Source organism: Thamnophis sirtalis, unplaced genomic scaffold (genome assembly GCF_051295495.1).
Source record: "Thamnophis sirtalis isolate CommonGarterSnake01/CBP01778 unplaced genomic scaffold, rThaSir2_p1.2 scaffold_13, whole genome shotgun sequence".
Taxonomy (NCBI): domain Eukaryota; kingdom Metazoa; phylum Chordata; class Lepidosauria; order Squamata; family Natricidae; genus Thamnophis; species Thamnophis sirtalis.
The window spans coordinates 12782199-12809789 of record NW_028261393.1 but is presented as its reverse complement, the minus strand read 5'-3'; the positions used below and the strand labels follow the sequence as shown (position 1 = coordinate 12809789).

Genomic DNA, 27591 nt, shown 5'->3' with positions numbered 1-27591 from the left:
ATCATATAAGTTTATATGATCTAAGATAAGACAATCATTTCTCTGAAATGGTTAGGGTTTCCTGCTTAAACGGGGGGGTGGGATTAGAAAACCTCCAAGGTACCTTGGAATAACTCTGTTATTCTGTTAAAAATAACCGTCTTTGGCCAGACTGAAAATCTTGTAGAACTCTGGTGCATGACATCATCACAATCAGATCTGGCTTCTAATGTCAGCATCCTGTATCTGAATCAAATGTCTCTCTAAAGTTTTTAGTCACATCATTGGAAAATGCTGACCTAGCATGTTTTGTGAATACAGTAGCTGTGTTGTGCTGAGACTCAACTCTGCTACCTTAACAGTTTCCTTTCATTCGCATATTAAGTAGGCCAATTCATTTTAAGAGTACTGTGCACCACTTTTGGAGGAATATTACTATATTCTTTTGCCTACCAATAAAAAACAGAACTACGAGGTGGCGCAGTGGTTAGGGTGCAGTACTGCAGGCCACTTCAGCTGACTGTTATTTGCAGTTCAGCGGTTCCAATCTCACCGGCTCAAGGTTGACTCAGCCTTCCATCCTTCTGAGGTGGGTGAAATGAGGACCCAGACTGTGGGGGCGATATGCTGACTCTGTAAACCGCTTAGAGAGGGCAGAAAGCCCTATGAAGCGGTATATAAGTCTAACTGCTATTGCTATTAGAGAAGGGAAGCTGATTCACAGCTTCCATTTACGTTGCCATGTCTCAAACATCGTAACATCTAATTCAACCCTAACAGTCCTGTCTTGAATTCTTTGTTTGAATGAGGAAGCTGCTTGTGGCAGAAACACCTTTACTTCTGATAATTTACAAGCTGCTTTTGGGAGACTTGTTAGCTAAGAGTGGGATGGAATGTTAAAAAGTAAGCAACCATCTCTTTAATAACGGGCAATAATACCGGGATTCCAAAGGCATGGAGAACACCTTGTGAAGAATAAAGGAAGAAGAATATAAAAGCACATACCGTACTCTGATTCCACTACAAAAGAAAACCCCACTTGCTAGAATAAACAAAGTGCTGAGAGTCCCTGGGAAAATGAAACTGGAGCAGGCTATAAGGGCAGCACATAAAGTAAAAGCTAAATTAGATTTAAGCTTCGGCTAAGTTAAACGTTCTCCTCCTGGGCTGATCCTTTTATGACTAATACCCCAGGTAATTTATCATGTCTCAGACCTCCATCCAGACCCAGAATTGTTGAAAAAGAGTTGACTTTTTTTCCCCCCTGCGAGCAGGCCAAAAGGGCCCTCGGCAACCAGCCGAGCAACAAACTATTTATTAAAGACCGAGTGGCTTTTTCAAGCGTGCCTCCAAACCTTTTGTCACAGCCAACCTCTCTTCTCCCTCTTCTCTTCAGGTCATTTTGCCTGGGATAAATACTTGAAAGAGACATGTTCCATCCCAGCTCCTGCCCATTGCTTCAAGCAGGTAATGGAGCATTCCATGTTCTAAAAGAGTTGGGATGAAGGGGTCTGCTTCTAGTCCGCTCCTATACAAGTATGGAATAGACTCCTCTGCCTTCTGTTGGTGGGAGAAGAACAAACAAAGCAGGTATCCGGTTGTAAATTCTATACTAGAACAGAACTGAAAAAAAAAGGGTGCACTATGAGTTCTAGAGTTGATGAAATAGCTCAGGAACCTTAGTTCGCAGGTATCACTGATTGAACATGGGCTGCGTTGTAGCTAAGGGTGCAGGGGGTTCTCGACTTACGACCACCCAGCTGGGACCAGAATTTCCGTTGCCAACCCAAAGGCCGACTCACGCTCAATTTTACAGTCTTTTTGCCGTGCTTGTTAACTGAATCACTGCAGTTGTTAAGTGAATCGTACAGCCGCTAAATATGAATCCAGCTTCCACCCTTGACTTTGCTCGTTGGAAGCCAGCCGGGGAAGATTGCAAACGGCGTTTACGTGACTTCAGGACACTGTAACCATCTAAACATATCCCGGTTGCTACCCCCCCCCCACCCACTCTGAATTTTGACCCTGGGGGTGCTGCAGTGATTGCAAGTGTGGGAGGAAGTTATGTCACTTTTTCACCGCTGTTGTAACTTCAAAATGGTCCCTAAACAAATGGTTGTAAGTCGGGGACTACCTACACGTCCAGCTAAGACATTTCCTTTGTTTTTCTTACAAAATAACTCCAGGAAAAGGGAATTCATTCACTATTGCTTCCTGCTTGCTGACCTCTCCCTCCCCTCTTTTTCCACACTGCTTTTACTTGTTTTTAACATCGGAATCTGTTAGAGGGAAAGAGACAGGGGGGAAAAAAAAACACTGACAATGTGAGGAACTAGCCTGGAAGGACCTAGACCGTTGCCTACGCATTCATAATACGTTATGATTGTTTTAGACTTGATGTAAATAATTGCTTTAGACTAAATGCTAATTAAACAGGATTATTGTCATAATATCTAAGCTCAGATGTGACCTGCTGGGTATTGTGTTTGACTAGAATTTTAAAATAAAAGCCACTTTTACGTAGATGGAATGCTCTGTAGTCACCGGAGGGAATAATTGCCAAAAAAAAAAAAAAAAAGTCAATGTACAATTCTTAGCATTGCCCATTGTTTTAATATCGTTTTACAAAGTGAAAGTACGAGAAGCAAAGATTTTGGGGTACCGCGGAAGTGTCAGATGTAACATGCATGTAAAGGCCATGGGTGTAATTCCTAGCATATTTGGGTTCAATGGGATCAAAGCCGGCCACATCGTGGGAATTGGGTGGAACGGTCTGCCTGACGTGCATAAGGCAGCTTACCATGAGCTCACGAGTGTTTAATGAAGAAGGTAAGCATGGAACTGGTTTAGTAGTAATAAAGTGGGGCCGTTTGGTTGGAGTATGAAATTCTGCCTGTTTTACCTCAAAAGATACCGAAGAACAAAAGGAAGGAGAAAAGTTTAGAGTTTAATGTCTTCAGTTCAAGAGAATTGATTTTCCATTGATGGCTGGATTCTCCTCTCTTCCCCCTGTTCTTTATCCTGTTAATTTCTCTTTGCATACTGACTGTGAATCACAGTCCCAAAAGCTTTATGGATGTTCAGATGCCAGGGACAATGTAGGGAATGAGGAGGAAGGGAGAGGAGTTTGGGGAGGACATAAAATGGACTGCCTGAAGGATGAAGTGTGACCCAAAGCCTTGTTCTCCTCAGTCTTATGCCCCACCCAGCAATGAATTCAAGATCAGCATGAAGTTAGAAGCCCAAGACCCCAGAAACACCACGTCAACTTGTATTGCCGCTGTGGTGGGGCTGACGGGTGCCCGTCTCCGATTGCGTCTCGATGGCAGTGACAACAAGAACGACTTCTGGCGTCTGGTAGATTCCACAGAAATTCAGCCCATTGGCAACTGTGAAAAAAATGGCGGGATGCTGCAGCCTCCTTTAGGTGAGTTCAAGTCTCTTTTGGCCATAAAAGAGGATTACTGCTTTCATCAATACCAGGAAACGGTATCCCTGGCAGATGATGTTTTTACAAATAGGATGTTCTCAACAGACTTGAACATTGGGTGCTATCTAAGACAATGAATCTCAATGGTGAAAGAAGTAAAGGTCTACATTTAGGCAAGAAAAACGAAATGCACAGGTACAGTATAGGTGGTACCTTGCTCAATAGTAGTAATTGTGAGAGGAGTCTTGGAGTCCTAGTGGGCAACCATTTAAATAGGAGCCAGCCGTGTGCAGCAGCTGCCAAAAAAGCCAACACAGTTCTAGGCTGCATAAACAGAGGGATAGAATCAAGATCACATGAAGTGTTAATACCAATTTATAAGGCCTTGGTAAGCCACACTTGGAATACTGCATCCAGTTTTGGTCGCCATGATGTAAAAAAGAAGTGGAGACTCTAGAAAGAGTGCAGAGAAGAGCAACAAAGATGATTAAGGGACTGGAGGCTAAAACATTTAAAGAACGGTTGCTGGAACTGGGTATTTTTAGTTTAATGAAAAGAAGGACTCGTAATATACTGCCCCATAGTGGTTTACAGCACTCTGTAGGTGGTTTACAGCATAGAAGCATTATTTGCATATTGGCCCCAACAATCTGGCTCCTCATTTTACTGACCTTGGAAGGATGGAAGGCTATGTCAACCTCGAACCACATCAGGACCGAACCCCAGGCTGTGGACAGAGTTTGCCTGCAATACTGCCCTTTAACTGCTGCGCCACACTACATTTTGGTAGTGTGAAAGATAGCTATTCTCCAAAGCACTCCAAAGATAAGAAGCAACAGATGGAAGGAAACTAATCAAGGAGAGGAGCAACCTAGAACTAAGGAGAAATTTCCTGGCAGTTAGAACAATTAATCAGTGGAACAACTTGCCTCCAGAAGTTGTGAATGCTCCAACACTGGAAGCTTTGAAGAAGAGATTAGACAAACATTTGTCTGAAATGGCATAGGGTTTCCTGCCAAAGCAGGGGGTTGGACTAGAAGACCTCCAAGGTCCCTTCCAACTCTTCTATTCTAAATACGGTGTTTGCTAATCCAAGAGGCCTCTTGTTTTAATAATTGCCTTTTTGTTGTGGTTAGTGTTGGTAGACCAAGTCCCATCTCTTTTATATAAATCACTCACTGTTTTCAGAAAAGCAGCTCTCCTCCTCTGCTAATGGTGAAGAGGAGAAAAAACCCTCATGACTTCAATAAACCACAAGAACCTGGTGCTCTTGCCATATATAACAGAAGACTCCTGAAAATGAAGAGTCTTCCTGAAAAGCACATTCTGTTAATGGATTCCTAAATTTACTGAGGTTAATTCTGCTTTCCTCTTTGCTGTCCATGGTGGATTCCAAGGAATTACTCCCCAAGTTGTAAGCAAGTCAGCTCATGCTAGCAATAAATAGCACTAGCACTTAGACTTATATACTGCTTCACAGTGCTTCACAGCCCTCTCTAAGCAGTTTACAGAGTCAGCCTATGGCCCCCAAGAATTTGGATCCTCAGATAGATACTAGCTGAGGACTGCTTAGCCATCCCAAGGATTTTCTTTTGTTTACTGCAGAGGTCTTCAAACTTGGCAACTTTAAGATTTGTGGACTTCAACTCCTAGAATTCTCCAGCCAGCATTGCTGGCTGGAGAATTCTGGGAGTTAAAGTCCACAAGTCTTAAAGTTGGCAAGTTTGGGGACCCCTGCATTGACTGGTTGTTCTTATGTCATGTTGTCCTTATCACAGGTAACTAGGATAGCAGCTAGTCTGAAAGTCGGTTTAAGCTAAATTTAAATATTTTGGAGGCTTTTGATCCAGTGTAGCTCCTGAGATGCATAAGTGATTGTTCCTTGAACATTTGTTGACTTACTGGTCAGGAAGTGTTGTTGTTGTTGTTTTTAATGATTCTTACTGTTTATCTGAGCAAGGTGGTGGTATTGGAATCGGTGGTAAAATATGTTAAAATTAAAGGGTGGTAATCATTCTGTTTTATTGAACTACATCGGCACCACTTCCTTTGGCTCCCTTTGTTTACTGCCATTACAATGATGAGCTTTCCATTTTGCACTGAAGATTTCTTGTCAGGATCATTCCATTCTGTTTCTCATGTCCGTAAATTATGCACTTCCTTTACACTTTTACAGATTAATGCACTGTGGAAATATTTACTAAACATTAAGGAACACTGCTGGGATGTTCTCCGTTGCAGCTACTGTTTTAACAATCTCCATCTCCGCTTCAGGTTTTCGTCTGAATGCTTCCTCTTGGCCTATGTTTCTTCTGAAGACTCTGAACGGAGCAGAAATGGCTCCCATTCGGATTTTCCATAAGGTACTGTAGCACGCAGCTTTTCTGATCCCTGAAACCACATGGTTCCATTTGTTGTGATAAATAAGTCTGGCTAATTCTGCTGGATAAGCCACTTCTTGGGAAAAAAATATCTACCAGCCAAGGAACATATAAAAACAGAACGGATAACAACCCATTACATAAAAAAATACCAAGTCAAGGCCCCTAAAAAAAATTTCCACTAGCGTTTAATTAAATGGCCCCCACATGACAGCTCTGTTAGCCCCCTGGTCCAGTGCTTCTGGAAGACTGACCAGTTGTCCGTATTTGGTAGGAGGCTGTTCCCCAGGACAAGGGCCATGGTAGAGAAGACATGTCCAGTCTGATGGGACAGGCAAAAACCATCAGGGAGAAGCAGTCCCGCAAGTAACTGGGCCCTAAGTTTCTTACTTTATGTACAATCAGCATCTTGAATTGTATTTGGACATCTGCTGAGATTTCTGGATGAGATGCTGTGAGTAATATTTGTAGGCTAAAGAGATAAATTTTGGGAGAACTGATTTCTATAGGCAATAAAATGGAATCAGGTTAAGTTGGGATTCATTCTGTGTGAATGTGTTAAAATTAAAGGCTAACAAGAGAGAAAGCTGAATATAGAAAAAATCAATTTAAGGCTTAAGGTGGGTGCAAGAGATACACTTGAGAAAAGAATAGCTACCAGACAATTGAGATCTAAAGGGACACGGAAGCTCAGTGGCTAAGACACTGAGCTTGTTGATCAGAAAGGTTGGCAGTTTGGCGGTTCGAATCCCTAGCGCCGCGTAACAGAGTGAGCTCCCGTTGCTTGTCCCAGCTTCTGCCAACCTAGCAGTTCGAAAGCACGTAAAAAATGCAAGTAGAAAAATAGGAACCACCTTTGGTGGGAAGGCAACAGTGTTCCGTGCACCTTTGGCGTTTAGTCATGCCGGCCACATGACCACGGAGATGTCTTCAGACTGTGCTGGCTCTTTGGCTTTGAAACGGAACTGATCACCACCCCCTAGAGTCGGGAACAACTAGCGCATATGTGCGAGAGGAACCTTTACTTTTACCTAATTGAGATCTAAGGATATGGTGGCAGCAAGCTTATATAGGTGACTATTCTAGCTTGGTAGAAACTGCTCTTTATCTCTTTTGGCTTGCTTTAACTGCAGCAAAGGACATTTATATAATCAAGTTGAGTCCTAGATTTCCTCAGAGTGTGCCAGGTTTTAGTAAGAATTATTGCAGGTGTCTGACATTTGGGAGAAATGGTAATTCAACCTGACAACAGGAAAAGGGAAGGAATGTTAGGAGAGGGAAGGTTGGCTGGCTATTTCAAGAAGTCTGGACTTGCAGTCGTAATATTCAAGCCTCCTTCTCAAAAACCAGGATGTATTTTTAACCCCCCCCCCTTACTTTAATGCTGCCCCGCTGGCACAAATCCAGCTCACAGAGCAGAATGCTATTTCTCTCATTAAGCTGTGGCATTTTCTGTTCTCCATAACGCTTTCCAAATGGGGCACTTGATACTTTCACCACACCTCTGTTCTGTCACCCTTCAGGATAACTTGGTTTGAACTAAGTTACCCTTTGGGTGAACTTAGATAAGGACTTCCCAAATATGGCCCTTCCACACAGCATGATTTCTTAAAATCAAATTAGTTTTTAAAAAAATGGGTATCTGGCTATTATTGCTCAGATGTAGAACTTTTAAAAAAGATTTTAAAAAAAAAACAAAAAAAAAACAACCCAGAATTTCACTCTGCATCTGAAATTGAGCTGCGAAGCATTTGAGTCATTCTGATGCAGAATCTTGACCTCTTATGGTACCTTGTGCAAGAGCATTTTGAGAAGCAGGACTAGACGAGTCTGGGCCTATGGTTGACTTGGTCTTTCTCCCCCTAGGAGCCACCATCTCCATCCCAGAATTTCTTTAAGATGGGGATGAAACTTGAGGCTGTAGACAGGAAGAACCCACATTTCATCTGCCCAGCCACTATTGGTGAGGTACGGGGTTCTGAAGTCCTTATCACTTTTGATGGCTGGAGGGGAGCCTTTGATTACTGGTGCCGCTATGATTCTCGTGACATCTTTCCCGTTGGCTGGTGCTCATTGACTGGTGACAATTTACAGCCCCCTGGAACAAAAGGTAAGTGCACCATCACAGTTTCTACCACCGTTCACCCATCTATATCTCATAAAGATCAGGAAATCAAGAGAAAAAATGGCCTGGGCCAATCCTTAAAGTACTAACTAATAGGAGGATGCTACAACTCAGTCCTTGTAGGACCAAGGCGGGTAGCCAATGACATCTCTTCCTTTCAGGTGTAGCCTAATCTAGGAAGACAAACAGGGATGGGCTACTGGTGGCGCTGTGGTTAAATGCAGCACTGCAGGCTACTTCAGCTGACTGCAGTTCTGCAGTTCGGCTGTTCAAATCTCACCGGCTCAGGGTTGACTCAGCCTTCCATCCTTCCGAGGTGGGTAAAATGAGGACCCGGATTGTTGTTGGGGGCAATATGCTGACTCTGTAAACCGCTTAGAGAGGGCTGAAAGCCCTATGAAGCGGTATATAAGTCTAACTGCTATTGCTATTGCTATTGCAGGGTTCAGGAGAACTTCTAAGATTCTGTGCAGTTCGGAGAACCCCCAAATCCCACTCCTGGCTGGCCCTGCCCACCCTACCCAGGAGTCCCCACGCAGCCTGTTTTTGATGTAGGCAAGTGCATGGCATGTGAGGAGGCTCAAGGAGGGTGAAAAATGGGCCTAGCGGAGGTTCAGGAAAGCCTCTGGAGCCTGGGGAGGCTGTTTTTCTCCTCCCGGAGGCTCGAGGAAAGCCTCTGGAGCCTGGGGAGAGCAAAGACGCCTTGTAGTCCAAGGGACTCACAGGAGTCTTCTCCAGCAACGTAGTTCAGTGGCCTCACTTCTTTGGCACTCAGCCTTTCTTATGGTCCACCTTTCACAGCCATGCATTGCAACTGGGAAAATCTATAGATGTGACTATAGGCACTTTTGTTGGCAGGGTGATGTCTCTGCTTTTTAGTATGCTGTCTAGATTTGCCATAGTTTTCCTCCTTAGGAGCGAGCGTCTTTTCATTTCTTGGCTGCCGTCCCCCTCTGCGGTGATCTTGAAGCCCAGGAACTATGAACAACTTTGATCTGAGTGCTGGCAATTTTATCACAAACATTCCTTGTCCGTACACTCTGTTTAGAAGCAGGCTGCAGAATATTCTTCTGGATTGCCTGGCACTCTTAGCAGCTGGGAGACAGGATCATAAGAGTTAATTGTCTTTGGACAGACTGTGAGCTAGAGGCAATTTTCTGCATTATCAAGAGATCTGGAATGTGAAGAGTAGAGTTTCAACCTTGGCAGCCTTCCAGCTGGCAGAGGCGCAGGGAAGTCTTGCCAAGCAAAGGAGGCTTTTTAAAAAGGGTGCACTCTTTTCATTGCCGTGCCAAGGGCAATGAAAGTTACAGCACTGGGGCACAACTATAGGCATTTATCCCAGTTTTCTTTGTTCTGGTTGAAGCAGTCACCCGTTCAGACAACTTTATTGTGCTCAGCAGGCGTGCGAAAGTTAATTGTTTTTAAAGTTACTATAGCTATGTATTAAATGGCACCTGACATTCTTCCCGTACCTGTCAAACCTATTTTTTTTCCCAAATCACTGTGAACAGATTAAGGGTTTAGTCAGCTTTGATCCTTTGGGCTGGCAGGGAGAATAGCTTGAGGCAGAAATTGGTAGGAACAATGTGTCTGTTCCTCCTCCTCCTCATTCGATGTCTCTGTTCCTCCTCCTCTTCATTCGGTTGAATTGCCAGAAGATAAACCCTGATATAACTGTAGATTTGTCTGTCTAGACTTCACCGTTTCCAAGTTCTCTGCCTGTTTTGAAAGTTGAACAGAAAACTTGGTACCTTACCGTATTGTGTACTGTACTGGCAGAAGATGTAATGGAGGTGGGGGGGACGGACTAGAATCATTCTGTAGCCCTTGTTGTGAGTGTTACGGCTTCAGGAACATGCTTGCATCCGAGTATGAGTGGTAAGTGTGTGAACAGTTAGTTCTTGGGCATAAATAGGTAAACTCTGTGACTCTGTGCTCCACCCACAGGTATCTTTTTGAAATGAAGTCCTTTTCATTTCACACATTTTTGCACATTTTCTCCGTGTGGCTTGTTCAGCAAAGCTTCCAATTATTTTAAAGAAAAAAAGAATGAAAGTAAATATAAAACATAACACACGATAAATGGCAGCATATTAAAAATGTGGGCTTTGCCCGTTCTCGTTACTTTGTCTAGATGGAATGATTGATGACAATCGGTATGGATAATTGGTTTTATTGTACGCTGCTCAGAGCCGCCTTGTATGAGATGGGCAACTATATAAATTTGACGAACTAAAAATAAAATTATTAAAATCCCTAAAATTCAACAGGAGTTGTGCATTAACATTTGGCATTCCATAATAGCCTACAGAGGCATCTAATCCTGTTTTTCGATTGGTGCTATTAACATTAGGCAATAAATTATTGCAGATTCTTGGAACTTGCACAGAATGAGGCACCGGACACCAATCGCAATTACTTTCTTGAAAAGATTTGAATGCCCAGAATAATTAAAAGCAAAAGCACAATAGAAGGAAACAAGGTTAATGTCCTTGCAGAAGGCAAGGAGGCAGTGTGCTGCACCTACTTTGGGGGTGACATGTTCCAGAGGATCAGCAGATAAGCCTTCTGGCCAATGGTTTTGTGCAATGTTTCTCAACCTGGGCAACGTTAAGAGATGTGGACTTCAACTCCCAGAATTCCCCAGTCAGCAAAGCTGAACTCGGGAATTCTGGGAGTTGAAGGCCACACCTCTCAAAGTTACCCAGCTTGAGAAACACTGGTTTTGTGGATTTCATATGCTCATAGTAGATATGGATCCTCCTGCTGGCTGAAACGATCACTCCTAGCTCGCTAGGGAAGGCTTGAATGCTGGGGAAAAGGAAAGTGGAAGGAACGTGAAGAAGAGGACAACCAGCAGCAAGGTCAACGGATTCAGTTTCCATGGTGATGATATGATAGTTGGAAGACCTAAAAGACCAGGATGTGTCATGGAGATTGTCGATCTCCATAAATTGTCATGGAGAGAATCATTCTTTGTGGTCCATAATCAGTCAAATATCCTGGTCCAAATAATGGAAGCAACAGTAGGTTTAATAGTATTGGATTGCAACATTCCAAATTCAACCATATTCTTAGATTTGTACTAACTTTCCCTTAAGCTATTTTGTTGATGGTGGTAAAGTATTAGATGCTTGGAACAATGCATTCTGGAGATAAAGAACATAGATTTTAGCATCCATCAAGAGAGTTATGACATTGGAGATTTCTAATGTCTGTTTCAACTTAAAATAATTCCATTTTAGAGGATGGATAAAAGTAAAACACTGGGCTTAGAAGAATATGTGGTGAGCTCCATTTTTGATACATGAAGATTATTTAATGCCCTATAACTAATATGGGACTGAAAATAGGGGTTGAACTTTACCCTGGTCTTGTGGCAATCATGGAATATAATCTTAGCATTGTTTTGGAGATAGATCATAATCATTTTATGGCCTATTTAAAGTACACTTTGATCCTGTGCAGATTGCTGAGCATTGGCTTATATCTCCCATGTATTTCGACATGTTGAAAGGAGACAGTGTTTATATAATGGTGAGATATTCCATGTGCAAAATCATTAGCATCCTGCCTTTTAAGGCATGTACAGACACTTGGGGTAGAACATCAGGAGAAATCACTTGAAAACACATAGGGTTTGATAGTGAAGACCGTTTCCTAGAAGAATAGGGAGTCTCCCCCTCCCTGAAGAAATGGAGACTGGACATGTTGTGAGGATATTCTAATTCTGGATTTCGTTCACGCTCCTTTTCTTTAGACCACAGGGTGTCAAACTCGATTTCATTGAGAGCCACATCAGCATTGTGTTTGACCTCAGGGAAGGTGGGGTTGGGGGGGGAGGTGACCAGCTCAATGTCACTTGTGTTGGGAGTGCCTGTGGTAGCCCAAGCTCTCTGCCAACGAAAACGGGGTCCTGAGCTCCGTTTTTGCCTGCGACAGCCTCATGCAACCCTCTGCCAGTGAAAACAGAACTTGGGAGGACTCCTCCGTTTGTGCTGGCAGGGGCGCTGGGGGCCGGTCCTTTGCTGTTTCCAGGGTGGCCCTGCGGCGCCAGATTTAAGCACCCCATGGGCTAGATCTAGCCCCCAGGCCTTGAGTTTGACACCCCTGACATAGACAGTCTGTCGGACCTGGAAGCCATCTTTCACATTGGACCTTCAGACCTGCCACAATTTCTACTGTGGGAAAATGGGAGGGGGGATTATATGGAAATTCGGGTTAATGTCAGGGTTCCAAGTAACACCCCCCCCCCATGAAAGAAGTCTCCGAGGCTTGAGTTTCCTCAAAATTCTATTTTATTAAAGATGTTGGGGGTTGTTAGGAATATAATTCTAACGGTTGGGTTGGCAATATATAAATCATGTAACAATGTTGTACCTGTTTCTTTAAATCATACTGTAAAATGTGATTGGTTGCTGTTTCCTCAATTGGCCATAAGAGGGAGCCAGAATGACTGTTAGTTCTCTGTTTGTTAGATGCTGGGCTGATCTGATCTGAGTGCCGTGAGCTATTGTAAGTTTTGCAACTGCTAGCAAACTTTGAGTACTGAACTGATTATATGATACTGGACTATGTTATTTGGATTATCCCTTAACTGAAAGGCATTGATGATTGACCGTCTTATCCATGTATGACTTGGACTATTTGATGGATTCTGATACCTCTATTTCCACGAAAGTAAAAGCCTATTTAAACTGCAGTGTCTCTGTATGCTGGTTTGTGTGTTCTCCAACACAACTCTCACAACACTTCGCTGAACGTACTCGCTCTCCCAACGGGGAGATTACCTAACGGGTGTTACTTGGAACCCTGACACAGTCTATCTCCGGTTGAGTGACTTTGTGTTTTTGAACCGTCCCATGAAAAATAATCTTCCAGACGTTCTCATCCAATGAAAATGATGTAGGAAGAAAAACGTTGTGTGGGTAAAGCTTGGCGTTAGACCCTGTCAGCACTGGGTGCATGTTTGTAAAATGGGTGCGCGTTGAAAATGCCGTAAAACTCTGACGTTATTTCAAGGGGTCCATTCATTTGGCTGATTTATCCAATTGTCACATTTCTTTCCTTACGGAGACAGATTAAAAGAACCACTCATGTACAAAACAAGTAATTGTTTCAGAAAAAGTTCAAAGCGTTTAACCAGGAGTGTCCAACCTTGGAAACTTTTGTTTAGCAGATTTTTTTATTATTATTTTTTCCCTTCTACAACACCTTACAGTCATTACAACAATATTGTTATGTCATCATGCCTGTACATTTTTACACACTTTATACACAGTTCTATATATATTTATATATATTGATTTTTGGCTTAATTAATTTTATTCTTGTTTTGCAGCCATTTGTACCAATTGTTCCAAGTTTCATAACATTCCGACTCTTCTTTATCTTTTAATTTTAGTGTTAATTTGTCCATCTCTGCACAATCCAAACTTTTAAAGACTGGTGAACTTGCAACTCCTAGAATTCTCCAGCCAGTCTTGCTGGGCTGGGGAATTCTAGGAAATGAAGTCTACTACTCTCGAAAGGTGCCAAATTTGGACACCCCAAGTTTAAACCTTCCTTAGAAGCCCACCAGCAGAATGATTGTATGCATTAAGTCTCCTAAGACAGTCTTTTGAATGAGGTTATGGTGGTCCTTGACCCTCTCCTCTCCTTCCTCTTTTGTGCCAGTTGTCATTCCAAAGACCCCGTTCCCTACCCCCGACGTGATCTCCGAAAAAAGCACCATGCACAACACCGCAAGGAGCATCCTGGAACATCTGCCTGGACAAAAAGGCCGAAAACCTGGTCGTAAAAGAGGCCGGACACCCAAGGTGCTGACCAGCCACCCCAACCCCAACCCTTCCAAGGCAGTGGAGCCTTTAAAATTCCCCAAAAAGAGGGGGCCAAAGCCCGGTGGGAAGGTAGGTGGTCAGTGGGCGGGGGCCAAACTATCGAATATAAGCCCTCCCTCTTTGATATGGCCACTGCAGCAAGATTACTGTGTGTCCAACGACGGGAGAATAATGTTTGCTTACTGATTACCCCAACTTTATTTTTTTTAAATAAATAACTCAAGGTGGCAAACCCTTTATAATGCTCTTTCCTCCTCCTAACTTTCCTACAACTCTGAGGTGGGTTGAAGTGAGAGAGAGTAACTGGCCCAAAGTCAACAAACTGACTTACATTCCTATTGCGGGACTAGAAGTCACAGTTTCCTGGTGATTGGTCCAAAGTGAGCCAGCCTGCTTCCATGCCCAAGGCAAGACTAGAAACTCAGGGTCTCCTGTTTTATAGGTCAGCACCTTAACCACCAGACCAACCTGGCAATTAATTAATTAAAAACCTTAGACTAGATACGATATAAAGGTAAAGATTCCCCTTGCACACACGTGCTAGTCATTCCTGACTCTAGGGGGCGGTGCTCATCTCCATTTCAAAGCCAAAGAGCCTGTGCTGTCCAAAGACATCTCCGTGGTCATGTGGCCGGCATGACTAAACACTGAAGGCGCACGGAACGCTGTTGCCTTCCCACCAAAGGTGGTCCCTATTTTTCTACTTGCATTTTTACATGCTTTCAAACTGCTAGGTTGACAGAAGCTGGGACACATAACAGGAGCTCACTCCATTACGCGGCCCGAGGGATTCAAACCACCTAACTGCCAACCTTTCTGATCGACAAGCTTAGCATCTTAGCCACTGAGTCACTGCGTCCCTCTCATTGCTGATGGTTGAATCTAAAAGGCAGAAAACACTTCAGTGTCAGCATTAAGACTAGCTGCTATACATATTGACATGAGTTCTTCTCTACATTTAATCTTCATCCCAATGTTTTTGGAAGAAGCTGGGACAAGCAATGGGAGCTCACTCTGTTACACGGTGCTAGGGATTCAAATCATTCAAAGGATTCAGTCCTGGGTGGCCTTCTAGTGATTTTAAGGTAGGGATACAGGGAAAATATATTGTATCTAGGTTCGAATCTCTAGATACAATATGCAAAAAGTATATTCCTGTTTACTACCTTAAAATCCCTGAAAGGCTCCCCAGGACTGAAACCTTTGAAAGAGCTTTAATTCTAAAGCTGAACAGACTCTGGACTGGCCAGAGTTCCACGTAGGCTGCTTTCAATCTCCATAAAGGAAAAGCAGAAAGCAAAAATCTGCTTAAAATCTTCGTCACCGCTATAAATCACAATTTTTTATGCCAGTCCCCGTGGTGGTTGCTGGTGACTCAAAGACATTTTTATCGCTCGTTAGGCTTCGTACACTTTTGTCACAGAGATACCATTTCCCCTTTATGGTCCCTGAGATCCTATCCTTGATTTAGTCATATCAGTTCTGAACAGCTTCTTCCTTTTTTTACCTAGTAGACTTTGTTCCCCCATGGAAAGCCGTGGAACTTTGTTTTCCTTCTTTCAGAGAAAGCAGCGGATGTTACTAAACCCGGCACCCACTTCCCCGACAACGAGCACTCCTGAGCCTGACACAAGTACGGTACCACAAGATGCAGCTACTATTCCCAGTTCTGCTATGCAGGCCCCTACAGGTAAGGAATGGCCTTCTATTAATTCTGAAAGTTCCTGCTATCTTCTGGGGAAAACTGGGCAGTTTGCTGGGATCTGTGGTAGGATTCAAAAGATTTTAACTACCGGTTCTGTGGGCATGGCTTGGTGGGCGTGACAGGGGAAGGACACCGCAAAATCTCCATTCCCTCCCCACTCCAGGGGAAGGATGTTATAAGGGAGCAGAATCTGAATGTTTCATATGCATTGAACAATCCATTCTGCGGGTGTCAAACCTCTCTGTTTGAGCCTGCTGAATGGATTCATGTTTGTTTGTTTGTTTGTTTGTTTATTAACATTTGTAGGCCGCCCTTTTCCCTGAGGGGACTCAGGGCGGCTCACATAAAATCAGGGAGGGGAAATACAAACAATGACATAAACACATATAATAAAAGTAATAAGCAACATACATTCATCATTCGGGCGGGGCAACTATCCTTGTCCCCAGGCCTGACGGGCTAGCCAGTTCTTAAGGGCTGTGCGGAAGGCCTGGACGGTGGAGAGGGTACGAATCTCCACGGGGAGCTCGTTCCAAAGGGTCGGGGCTACTACTGAGAAGGCCCTCCTCCTTGTAGTTGCCAGCCGGCACTGGCTGGCCAATGGAATACGGAGGAGGCCCAATCTATGAGATCGAATTGGTCGCAGGGAGGTAATTGGCAGAAGGCGGTCTCTCAAGTACCCAGATTCATAAACCTAGCTATGTAGGATCACTCACCCTGAAGAATCTTCAAGAGGCTTACGCAATTAAAAGGTGTAAAGGTGTTTTTCAGACACAGATGCAGTGCTTTTCACTTAATTCACTACGGGGGGGGGGGGGGCTGGATCAGGGGAATTGAAGTCCACACATCTTGAAAGTTGTCAAGGTTCAGAAACAGAGCTGCAGCTTGAGTCTCAGCCTCTCATCTTCATGGTGTATCCAGCAGCTTTTGGCAAATTAAATTATATAATGGAGAGAGAAAAAAGAGCAATTTTCAGGATATATAGACTCTCAAAAAACTAATGCAGCATATGGATCTGTTCTCTGGAATTCAGCCAGGTTAGATAACTCATTTGCAGAAAAGAGAGATTAAGAAGGGACTGTTGCCTGATCCAGATTTACAAGAAATGTATCTCTGCTTTTTTGAATAGCAGAGCAGAGCAGAGCATAGAATTCTTTATTGGCCAAGTGTGATTGGACACACAAGGAATCTGTCTTTGATGCATATGCTCCATATATATACATTACATTTGTCACGAATCATAGAAGTAGAACACTTCATGATAATCGTAGGCTACAAATAAGCAATCGAATCATACTAGGAAACAGCCAGTGTAAATCATAAGGATACAAGCAACAAAGCTACAGTCATAGTCAAAGTTATTGTCAAATTAAGTATTGAAGGCTTTTTATATGTTTCTTTCTCCTGTCAACCCTCCCCCCCCCCCCTAGTTTGCATCTACTTGAATAAAAACGGTAGCCCCGGGCCTCACCTGGACAAAAAGAAAATCCAGCAATTGCCTGACCATTTTGGTCCCGCTCGAGCATCCATAGTCCTGCAGCAAGCAGTCCAAGCTTGCATTGACTGTGCTTACCACCAGAAGACTGTCTTCTCATTCCTTAAACAAGGCCACGGAGGAGAGGTTATTTCAGGTAACCCTCATGTTGATCTGTCCTACTTTGTTGGGAAAATATCTCTGAGGATATATGTCTGCCAGCCACAATATAGCCATGAAGTTCTAATAGTAGCAATGCAGCATTGTGTGTGTTTGTTTGTTTTTAGAAACCTTTGGGGCGGGGGTGGGGGTATACACTAACTGTGGACCCTTTACAGCCTGTGGACTTCAACTCCCAGAATTCTGACTCAATTAGGAATTCTGGGGCTTGAAGTTCAGAAGTAGCAAAGGGATCATTATTGCCCACCCCTGCATTGGAGTAAGTAATGCAGTCCAGGGGTCAGCAACCTGTGGCTCTGGAGCCGCATGTGGCTCTTTCTTCCTTCTGCTGTGGCTCCCTGTTGCCTGCTGACTCCACATTTGATGGGGCTTTCGGTTAGGACAGGTAGAGGAAAAAGGACGCCGTGCTAGGAGGAGACTCTATGGTGGGGGAACTGGACTTCCAGTCGGCTCCAGAATTGAATGGGGGGCTTCCGGTTAGGACCTTTGTGGCTCTTTTGAGTGTTTAAAGTTGCCGGCCCCTGTTCTAGTCTAATTGAGTAAATGTTCTAATTTATTCTCGCTGGAATATTGAAGTCAAAGGAAAATCTGGAAAGCATTTTAATGCACTGAACGACAAGCAGGGACAGCTTGGGGAGGGTGGTGGTGGGATGTTGATCTTTTCTGGTCATCTCTGTAGCATTTTTATATATTTGGCTTCCTTGGTTTCCTCTTTCAGCTGTGTTTGATCATGAGCAGCACACTCTAAACTTACCAGCGGTGAATAGCATCACTTACGTCCTCCGTTTCCTTGAGAAGCTTTGTCACAACCTGCGTAGTGACAACCTCTTTGGGAACCAGCCGTTCACTCAGCACCACATGCATCATTCCAGAGACTACGACCATGACAAATACCTACCAGGTAAGGATTGAGCCGGAGAGCTTTCATGGAAATCTCTGCAGGTGGACTACAGTATTCCCACAAACAGATTCCAAACGGGGGTGAAATCAACTTACCTTGCAATGTGGCCACACATACACACACACATGCGCCACCTCTGCGCATGCTCAGGACCTTCCGCACATGTGCAGAGCATCAAAAATGGACGTGATGATGTCCAGGTGGGTGGGCGGAGCCTGCTACCAAGCGTGCCTGCAAAGGTAAGCGAACAGTGCGGGAGGGAGATCTGCTGTGCCACACAATTTAGATTAGCTAGAAAGCAGGAAATCCTGCTTTCCAGCTAATATAAATCGTGTGTCACAGCTGATCATCGGAAAGATTGCTTTGCCCGAACTGGTAGCAATTTTTTTTTTACTACCAGTTCAGGCGAACCGGTAGCATTTTTACCACCGGTTTGGGCAAACCTTTGCAAACCGGTAGCATTTAACCCCTGATTCCAAACCATTGCCCATCATTAATCATTTTGAACCTGTTCCTACCACCTGCCTATTCTTGTGCGCCTCTTTTAAACCTGGAGTTCAAAGCTATAGGGATAGCTCTCAACTTACAACCATAACTGGGCCCCAACCATTTCAGTTGTAACTCATGACAGTCATTAAAACAGATCACCCACTTGAGTGACCTCCTGTTACGACCTTTTTTGCAGCGGTCGTTAAGCAAACGCCATGGTCTCAAAGTGACCGTTGGAATCTTAAAACCAACACCATAGTTGTAGAGTGAGCCCATTTGTTTGCTATGGGGCATTTGTTTCTGAAAACCAGAAGTAAATGCTAGTTTTAGCCCAAATGGTGTCAACCATAGCAGTTAGACTTATATACCGCTTCCTAGGGCTTTCAGCCCTCTCTAAGCAGTTTACAGAGTCAGCATATCGCCCCCAACAACAATCTGGGTCCTCATTTTACCCACCTCGGAAGGATGGAAGGCTGAGTCAACCCTGAGCCGGTGAGATTTGAACAGCCGGACTGCAGAACTGCAGTCAGCTGAAGTAGCCTGCAGTGCTGCATTTAACCACTGCGCCACCTCGGCTCTGTGCATGCTGCAATGCATTGTGGTTACTGAGTACTTGACATGTGGTCACATAACTATTGGGGTGGGGTGTTTCTGTTTGCGAGTCTGAATCAGGTCGTAAATACCTTTTGGGGGACTCCATCATAACTTTGAATGGTTGCTAAGCAACCAGTCGTAAGTCAAGGACTTATCTATGCATTTTCTTTACCTGATACAGCACAGAACATTATTGATAGGGTCTTTCCTTCTAATGATATTATTAAAGTGCCTCAGATTCTAGGTTCTAAGTATGTTACCTGAGACAAAAACCAACGACAGACTTAACTATTGTTCATGGGTTGTTGCTGGTGGCGACAGGGATTTTCAATATGGTAGATAGCCCACTTGAAAACTAAAAAGCAATGCATTATAATAAAAGTTTGAATAGACCAGTTGGGGGAGAAGAATGCCGATGACTCCAAATATCTGTGGAAATGGAAGTTTGCCTCATTCATCGCGATTATTTCATTTGTGTCACTTGCATCATTAGCATAAATACCCAGACTACTTCGGATGCTATAAATTTGTCAGTTATTTCAGGAGTATCTCTGGATGAAAATTTGTTGCATCCAAAGTCCATTAAGTTGGGGTTCCATTGTTGAAGTTTCCATTTATTTATCTTATTTTTGAACAGCATTCAGTAAAGTAATGCTTGCCCTCACATTCCTTTTGACATGTCAAAGATGTGGTGTGTGGGTTTTTGAAATAACCTGTTGGTGTGAGTTTCCCAGTTGCAACTTGACATAATGCTTGAGGATTATATTACTAGAATGACTTGGAGATACCGCATTTGACCAGTTGAGGTGGCCAATTATCATATACCTAGGTGCTATATGTGGGTTGTATAATATTATTGATGTGTTCCTTTTTATCATAGTTATTGATCCATAATACGGCGACTGAAGTGAACATGACTCTGCGTCATTTCTGACTAGAGCAGCCAATAATTCCAGTAAAAATAAAATAAGACTAGAACAAGTATGACTGTTTTCATTACATAATAGGAAAAAGGTGGGAATTGGGTTTCTTGTACATCTAAAATTCAGGGAAGATACTAAATTAATTTAGAGAACCAGTGGTAAATTTTAAATCTAATTAGTCAATTTCCCAGAGGATGGGGTGGTGTCCCATATGTTTTAATACCAACCAGTGCCAGTCTTAAGAAACTTGGGTTAGAAAAGTAGACATTGCACGAAGAAGGAAATGTTGAATATTTTGTAACATTTTTGTATGTTTTAATATTGAGCTTTACACAAATTTTCACAAATAGCTGTCTTGGCATTTAGCTTCATATTCTGAAGCTTCCCCAGTCAGCCAAACAAAGGGCTCTGAAACAGGTGAAACTCACCTGTGATGAGCAAAAATACATTTTAAGAATCACTTTGAAAAGCACCACTGCAAACAGTCAAGGAATAAATGACATGCAGGAAGCTTGAAACCAGCAATTGCACAAAACAACAGAGGGGATCAAATGAACTATAAAGAGGCATTTTGTCATTCCCTAACTCTATTAAGAGCATGCAATAGATTCCCCATCGGGGGGTATAGGAATTAAGATATACGGGAAATGGTACCACCAATTTGTTTCAGTTAGGAGAACAAAAAAGACTTTTTAAACAAAAATTAAAAGCTCTCCAAATGAAGTAATTATTGGCCCTCAAAATGCCACTGTCCCTTTCATAAAACTCCCCCAATTATTGCATAGAACCAATAATGAGATGGTTGGTTACACCCAGAGTTTTCAGTATCATCTTTTAGTTCGGCAATACAGCTGTTTCTGCTGGTGAAATATAGATGCTGGTGTAGGCCATTTGGGAGAAGGAAAATAATTGCTATGACAGCCAATGACCAGTCCGTATAGTATGGCAATTCTGCTGATACGAGGCAGAATGTCCATTTCCCAAAGAAGGTGTGGTGATCTTAAGCAGGGCTTGTTCTCTCTTCCTAGACAGGAGCGTTTCGTTAGACGGCTCTCTGCAGGGACCAGGCCGGGGTACAAAGAGGTATTCCCAAGAGTTCCTTCCATACAGTGCTCCTCTGTCCCCCAAGTTACCAAAGAATGACCATCACCCTTTGGAAGGTGAGCACAGCCTCTTTTCCCAGCCTTTAACAAGCAGCGTAGGTTGAAACTCATGTCCGCGTTCTACTTCCAGCTCAGCTGTGCACTGCAGACATTGCCTTCTGCTCTACTTTATCAATCAGGATTGCAGACAGTGGGCCACAGCAAGGAAGCACATTTCCTTCCTTCCTTCTAGCTTCTTTGCTGGGCTCCTTAATCTACATGCTCCCCATGGTCTGTGCATAACCGTGAAAGCAAAAGCCATCTATACATTGAAATTACTGGAACTGAGGTTGTTTCTACACTTTATAGTAATAGCAATAGCACTTAGACTTACATACCGCTTCACGGTGCTTTAGAGCCCGTGCCACAGCAGAGTTAGGAAAAAAAATTTAACCAATTTCGTTGTATTTAAGTAGCAATAGCAATAGCAATAGCAGTTAGACTTATATACCGCTTCATAGGGCTTTCAGCCCTCTCTAAGCGGTTTACAGAGTCAGCATATTGCCCCCAACAACAATCCGGGTCCTCATTTTACCCACCTCAGAAGGATGGAAGGCTGAGTCAACCCTGAGCCAGTGAGATTTGAACAGCCGAACTGCAGAACTGCAGTCAGCTGAAGTAGCCTGCAGTGCTGCATTTAACCACTGCGCCACCTCAGCTCTACAATGACAATAAAGATTATACTTATACTTAAGCGGTTTACAGATTCAGCCTCTTGCCCCCAGCAATCTGGGTCCTCATTGTACCCACCTCAGAAAGATGGAAGGCTGAATCAACCTTGAGACAATCAACATCAAACTGCTGGCAGTTGGCAGAGTTAGCTTGCAATACTATGTGGTAACCACTGCGCCACCATGGCTTTTCTAGCAGTCACAATATCCTGAAATAAAATATTGGCCCTTCTTGTCCCTCATACAATACATTATTCGGTGGTGTTCAGATAGACAAAATGCCTTTTGATTCTTGCATGTAATCAGTTCTATCATTTCCGTGGAGGTTGGGTGAGTGGTCTTCTCTAGCCCAAGTTTACTTCTTGCGAGACGCTTTGTAAGCTGAAGATGAATGTTCAGTTCCCATCGGACGTTTATGCCAACTGGTTTGAAAGGCAAAATTAGGCCTGTTGCCCCAGGACCTTTTTTGTCACTGTTTCTTATCCATGATAACTGTATGGAATGTGTTTCTTATGCCCTTTGGATCCTGGTTGTTGAGGACAACAACAACAACAACAACTTCCTATTCTAGTGAGCTTCCCAGATAGCATCAAAGGACATACTTGGGAATAGGATTCATGGCTGGATGGAACAGGTCTCTGAGCTCATTGAACTCTTAGTTAATGATGTTTCTTTCTTTACTAAGACAAGTGAGCCCTCAAAATTCGTAACATCTTACTCCTTTGAGAATCCCGTCAGCTTCTGCCATACAAGTAAACTCTGCTTGCCACTCATGGCAAGGAGTCTCTTCTTAGTAAAAAGTTTTCTTCTCATTTATGAATGGGTGTTGCCATATGACGATGGGCACAGAAGCCGTTACAACTGTTTCAGGAGGGAAAATAGTATTTCTTACGCTTGCAGGGTGGCTCAGTGGCTAAGACACTGAGCTTGTCGAACAGAAAGGTTGACAGTTCAAATCCTTAGCTCCACGTAACGGAGTGAGCTCCCGTTACTTGTCCCAGCTTCTGCCAACCAAGCAGTTCGAAAGCACGTAAAAATGCAAGTAGAAAAATAGGAACCACTTTTGGTGGGAAGGGATCAGCGTTCCATGCGCCTGCAGCATTTAGTCACATGACCACGGAGACGTCTTCGGGCAGCACTGGCTCTTCGGCTTTGAAACAGAGATGAGCACTGCCACCTAGAGTCAGGAATGACTAGCACATATGTGCGAGGGGAACCTTTACCTTTATGCTTGCAGTAATTTGCCTTGCTTTCAGTATGAAAGTGCCAGGAAAGCAGGACCACACTTGGAATATTGCATCCAGTTGGGATTGCCACAATATAAAACAGATGTTGAGACTCGGGAAAGAGGGCAGGAAGTGCAGCAACAATTATTAGGGGACTGGTGGTTGAAACGTAAGCAGAAATGTTGCAGGAATTGGGTACGTGTAGTCTAGTGAAAAGGAGGAGTAGGGGTGACACGATAGCAGCGTTTCAATACTTGAGGGGTTGCCACAACGAAGAGGAAGTCAAGCTATTCTCCAAAGCACCTGAGGGCAGGACAAGAAGCAATGGGTGGAAACTAATCAAGGAGCTTTTCTCCTTGAACCTAGAACTAAGGAGGAAATTTCCTGGTGGAACAATTAATCGGTGGAACAGCTTGGTCGCAGAAGCTGTAGATGCTCCATCACTGGAGGTTTTCAAGAAAAGATTGGACAGCCATTGGTTTGAAATGGCAGAGGATCTTGTGAAGAGGGTTGGGCTAGAAGATCTCTGATTTCTCTTCCTGTTCTGTGTTCTATATAACAAAGGGAAAATTTGTATGGACTGTGGCTTGTTTACTACGTTTAAAGCAGTGTTTCTCAACCTTGGTCACCTGAAGATGCGGGGACTTCAACTCCCAGAATCCCCCAGCCAGCTCTGCTGGCTGGGGGATTCTGGGAGTTAAAGTCCATGCATCTTCAGGTAGGCCAAGGTTGAGAAGCACTGGTTTAAAGGCTTATAGTGAGCAGCTCAAAATAGATGTGATTTTTCTTTTTTAAAAAAAAGTGAGTTGAACTTATCTCATTAGCTGAACCGTGACCACACTCTGATGCCATTGGGTGACCAATGTGTGACACTCTTTTGGGGATGTTTTAAATAGGATGTCACAGTTCAGCAGATCAAAATCTCCCACTCAGAAGATGTGAGGGCTTGATGGCACATATAGTCCAGAAGCATTACTGGCACAAGCCGTTCTCCGCATCCTTCCACGTAGCACTGAACCAACAGCAGCACATAAGAAATGGCTGTTTGATGGAATTTGGCTTTGAATGTTTCACTGCTGGACTTCAGAGTTTTTGGAGAGTTTCTTCCTTAACCACAATTTACTTTCCTGCCGGAATGAAACGAGGAACAGATGCCAGAGAATGCTCCATGTTTCTTCTGCCCAAGAGCTGGCACCCGTGTACAAAAAAAGCAGTACTGTTTAGATGAAGGGATGTCTAGATAGCTTCCTATTACAAAAGAAAAAGCAGAACCAAAATTACTTGGTGCTTTGTTTTAATGCCGTCCTGCCATAACGTGCCTAGGGAATGCGAAGATGGTCTCTCTTAGCAAAAAAAGGCTTGGCCTTTCCATTGCATTGGCTGCTCAAAGAAATCTCAGGGGTTCTCCAGGATGAACTGATGGACTTGTTTTCCCTGCAGAAGAACTTCTAGGACATGAAGAGAATGACTGTACTTGGTTACATAGAGAGAATAGCAATAGCACTTAGACTTATATACCACTTCACAGTGCTTTACAGCCCTCTCTAAGTGGTTTATAGTCAGCCCATTGCCCCTGTTAGGAATATAATCTACTGTAACATGTGATTGGTTGCTGTTTTCCTCAATCGGGCATAAGAGGGAGCCAGAACGACTGTTAGTTCTCTCTCTGTTTCGTTAGATGCTGGGCTGATCTGATCTGAGTGCCGTGAGCTATTGTAAGTTTTGCAACTGCTAGCAAACTTTGAGTACTGAACTGATTGTATGATACTGGACTGTGTTATTTGGATTATCCCTTAACTGAAAGACGTTGATGACTGACTGTCTTATCCGTGTATGACTTGGGCTGTTTGATGGACTCTGATACCTCTATTTCCACGAAAGTAAAAGCCTATTTAAACTGCAGTGTCTCTGCATGCTGGTTTGTGTGTTCTCCAACACAACTCTCACAACGCTTCGCTGAACGTACTCGCTCTCCCAACGGGGAGCTTACCTAACAGCCCCCAACAATTTTACCCACCTTGGAAGGATGAAAGGCTGAGTTCAACCTTGAGCCTGGTGAGATTCGAACTGCCAAATTGCAGGCAGCAGAAGTAGCCTGCAGTTACTGCACTTCTAACCACTGCGCCACCGCAGCGGCTTGGGAAATTATCTTGAAGAACTTGATACAAAGCGGTGAACAGAATTCCTCCTTCCCAACTTTCTAACTGAGTAAATTTGCTCCAGGTTGTTGGCTTAACAATTCGAGACGTTTTGTATACACGACAGCACCATTGCTTGCCTCTCTCTGACTAGTTGCTTCTGTCTTCCAGGGGAAACCTTTGTCTTGAACGACAGTCTCCCTGGACCTCTGGAGCCTCGCTTGGACCCGATTGACTCCGCCTTGAACGCCGTTAGCATGTCCAGTCCCATTCGGAACTCAAGGGACTTCCGGCTCCAGGGATACCGGCACCTCCATCAGCCCTCCAGCCTCACCCAGTGCAGCACCCCTGCTGGGCACAGGCTGAGTGCTGGGGGTAAGAGATCTCAAAACCTTCCTTCTATGAAGCAATCTAGCTTTACCTTTGTCCTATTAACAGTGGGGGACAGGGACTTCATGAATCCTGGGCAGTAAGCGGCACTCCGGCTATCCCTTTAGAAGCGTTTGGTGCAGTGGTGGCTTTCAAATTTTTTAGAACCTCTTCTGTAGGTGTGGCCTGCTTTGTGGGAGTGGCTTGCCAGCCATGTGACTGAGTGGGCAGGGCCAACGTGTAAAATGGTGAAACTCACTTAACAACGCTCTTGCTTAGCAATCAAAATGTTGGCTCAGAAACTCTGGCATTTGAAGCACATAAGACCCTTGCACCCCTAACACTTTAGAAAAAAACCCCAGGGGTGTTCAAACTTGAAAGCTTTAAGACTTGTGGACTTCAACTCCCAGAATTCCTCCTCTTGCTCTTCATCTTGATGATGTGTGGACGGGCGGGGGGAGGGAGCTGGAACCGGTTCTAAACGGCATTGTAGATTTGTGGAACCTCTTCTATAGAAGAGCTTAGAACTGGCAGGAAACCACCCATGGTTTGGTGCCAATACAGGAGGTCCCAGACTCGCAACAGTTTGCTTAGTGACTGTCAGAAGTTACAGTGGGCCCCAAAAAGTGACGTATGACTATTTTTCACACTTACAAACTTTGGTCATGTGATCAAAACCCAGACGCTTGGCAACTGGACCCATATTTATGATGATTGCAGTGTCCCAGGGTCACGTGACACCTCCCCCCCCCCCAATGAGCAAAGTCAATGGGGAAGCCACTTGATAACTGTGTTCACTTAACTTGTCGAGTGCAAAACTCATTTAACAAGGGTCTCGCTTAGCTACAGAGCTAAGGCCACAATTGGGCTCCATTGCGGTCGTAGGTTCGAGTACTCCTCTTTCTACACAAATGATAAATGGGTCATTCGTTAGATTTGACAGTGCTTGTGGTTTTAGAAAGCGTCACCAGAAACCGCTGTTCTATTTCAAAAGCTCAATAGTCCCTGAGCTTCCGCCAGACCCGGGTTTACTCGTATTTTTTTCCATTGTGCCTTCAGGCTCTGACAGATACCTGAGTTCTCGAGACACTTCACGGTTGGGGACCCGGCACCCCTCTGCCTGGACGGTAGAAGACGTCATGCAGTTTATAAGAGACGCTGACCCCCAGCTGGGACCCCACGCAGATCTCTTCCGAAAACACGTAAATATGATTTCAGGGTCATCTGACTTGGCCTGGGTAGTACTTTCCTCCTGGTGGAAGTGCTGCCCCCCCCCCCCAACATATGGTTCCTCCTGATAAGGCAGAATTTAACACATTATTAATAATTCCGTTGGGCTTTTCTTCCCTCCGAGAAGGTCAATATCTCCAATGACAGACTCAGGAGGCAACGCTTTGGTGCCTTTCAACAGTAAACAGTATTATTTGGGCAATGTTGTTGTTGTCGTTAGCTGTGAAGTCGTGTCCGACCCATCAGGACCCCATGGACAACATTCCTCCAGCCTTCCTATCCTCTACCATCCTCTGGAGTCCACTTAAGCTCAAGCCAACTGTTTTGGTGACTCCATCCAGCCACCTCATTCTCTGTCGTCCCCTTCTTCTTCTTTTGCCCTCCGTATTTCCCAGCGTTAGGCTCTTCTCCAGGGAGTCAGTCAGATAGTCAGTGGGCAATGGAGGATGAATGTATCTGACCATCAATCTTAGCGTAAGAATTGAAGTAGAGCAGGGGTGTCAAACTCAAGGCCTGCGGGTGGGTTTGGCCTACAGGGTTCTTAGATCTGGCCCACAGGGGCTGCCTTGGAAACCGCAGAGGACTGGCCCATGGTGCCTCAGACAGGGAAAAAAAGGAGCTCAGCCCTCCCGTGCTCCGTTTTCACTGGCAGAGGGTTGCAGGAGGCCGTCACAGCCGAAAACGGAGCTCAGGAGCCGGTTTTCACTGGCAGAGCACTCAGGCCACCACAGGCACCCCCGACATGAGTGATGTCAAGCTGGCCACGCCCACCATGCCTCCTCCGGAGGGCC

At 44.1% G+C, this 27591-nt stretch overlaps 1 protein-coding gene across 4 annotated transcripts in view; it reads left to right on the top strand.

Moving 5' to 3' along the window:
• The window catches only part of SCMH1 (Scm polycomb group protein homolog 1), a 44850-nt gene that overhangs the window by 14877 nt on the left and 2382 nt on the right, over nt 1-27591 (top strand). The window contains exons 5-15 of one of the 4 annotated variants that reach the window (XM_087728099.1): nt 1376-1446; nt 3172-3406; nt 5684-5772; nt 7657-7900; nt 13595-13737; nt 15322-15448; nt 16894-17094; nt 17836-18018; nt 21053-21184; nt 25373-25576; nt 26630-26772. In XM_087728099.1, coding sequence (XP_087584225.1) covers nt 1376-1446; nt 3172-3406; nt 5684-5772; nt 7657-7900; nt 13595-13737; nt 15322-15448; nt 16894-17094; nt 17836-18018; nt 21053-21184; nt 25373-25576; nt 26630-26772 — 1772 coding nt within the window. Of the gene's footprint in view, nt 1-1375; nt 1570-3171; nt 3407-5683; nt 5773-7656; nt 7901-13594; nt 13828-15321; nt 15449-16893; nt 17095-17835; nt 18019-21052; nt 21185-25372; nt 25577-26629; nt 26773-27591 lie in introns of those variants that run through there. The other 3 variants (XM_087728098.1, XM_087728101.1, XM_087728100.1) reach the window with 3 other exon arrangements.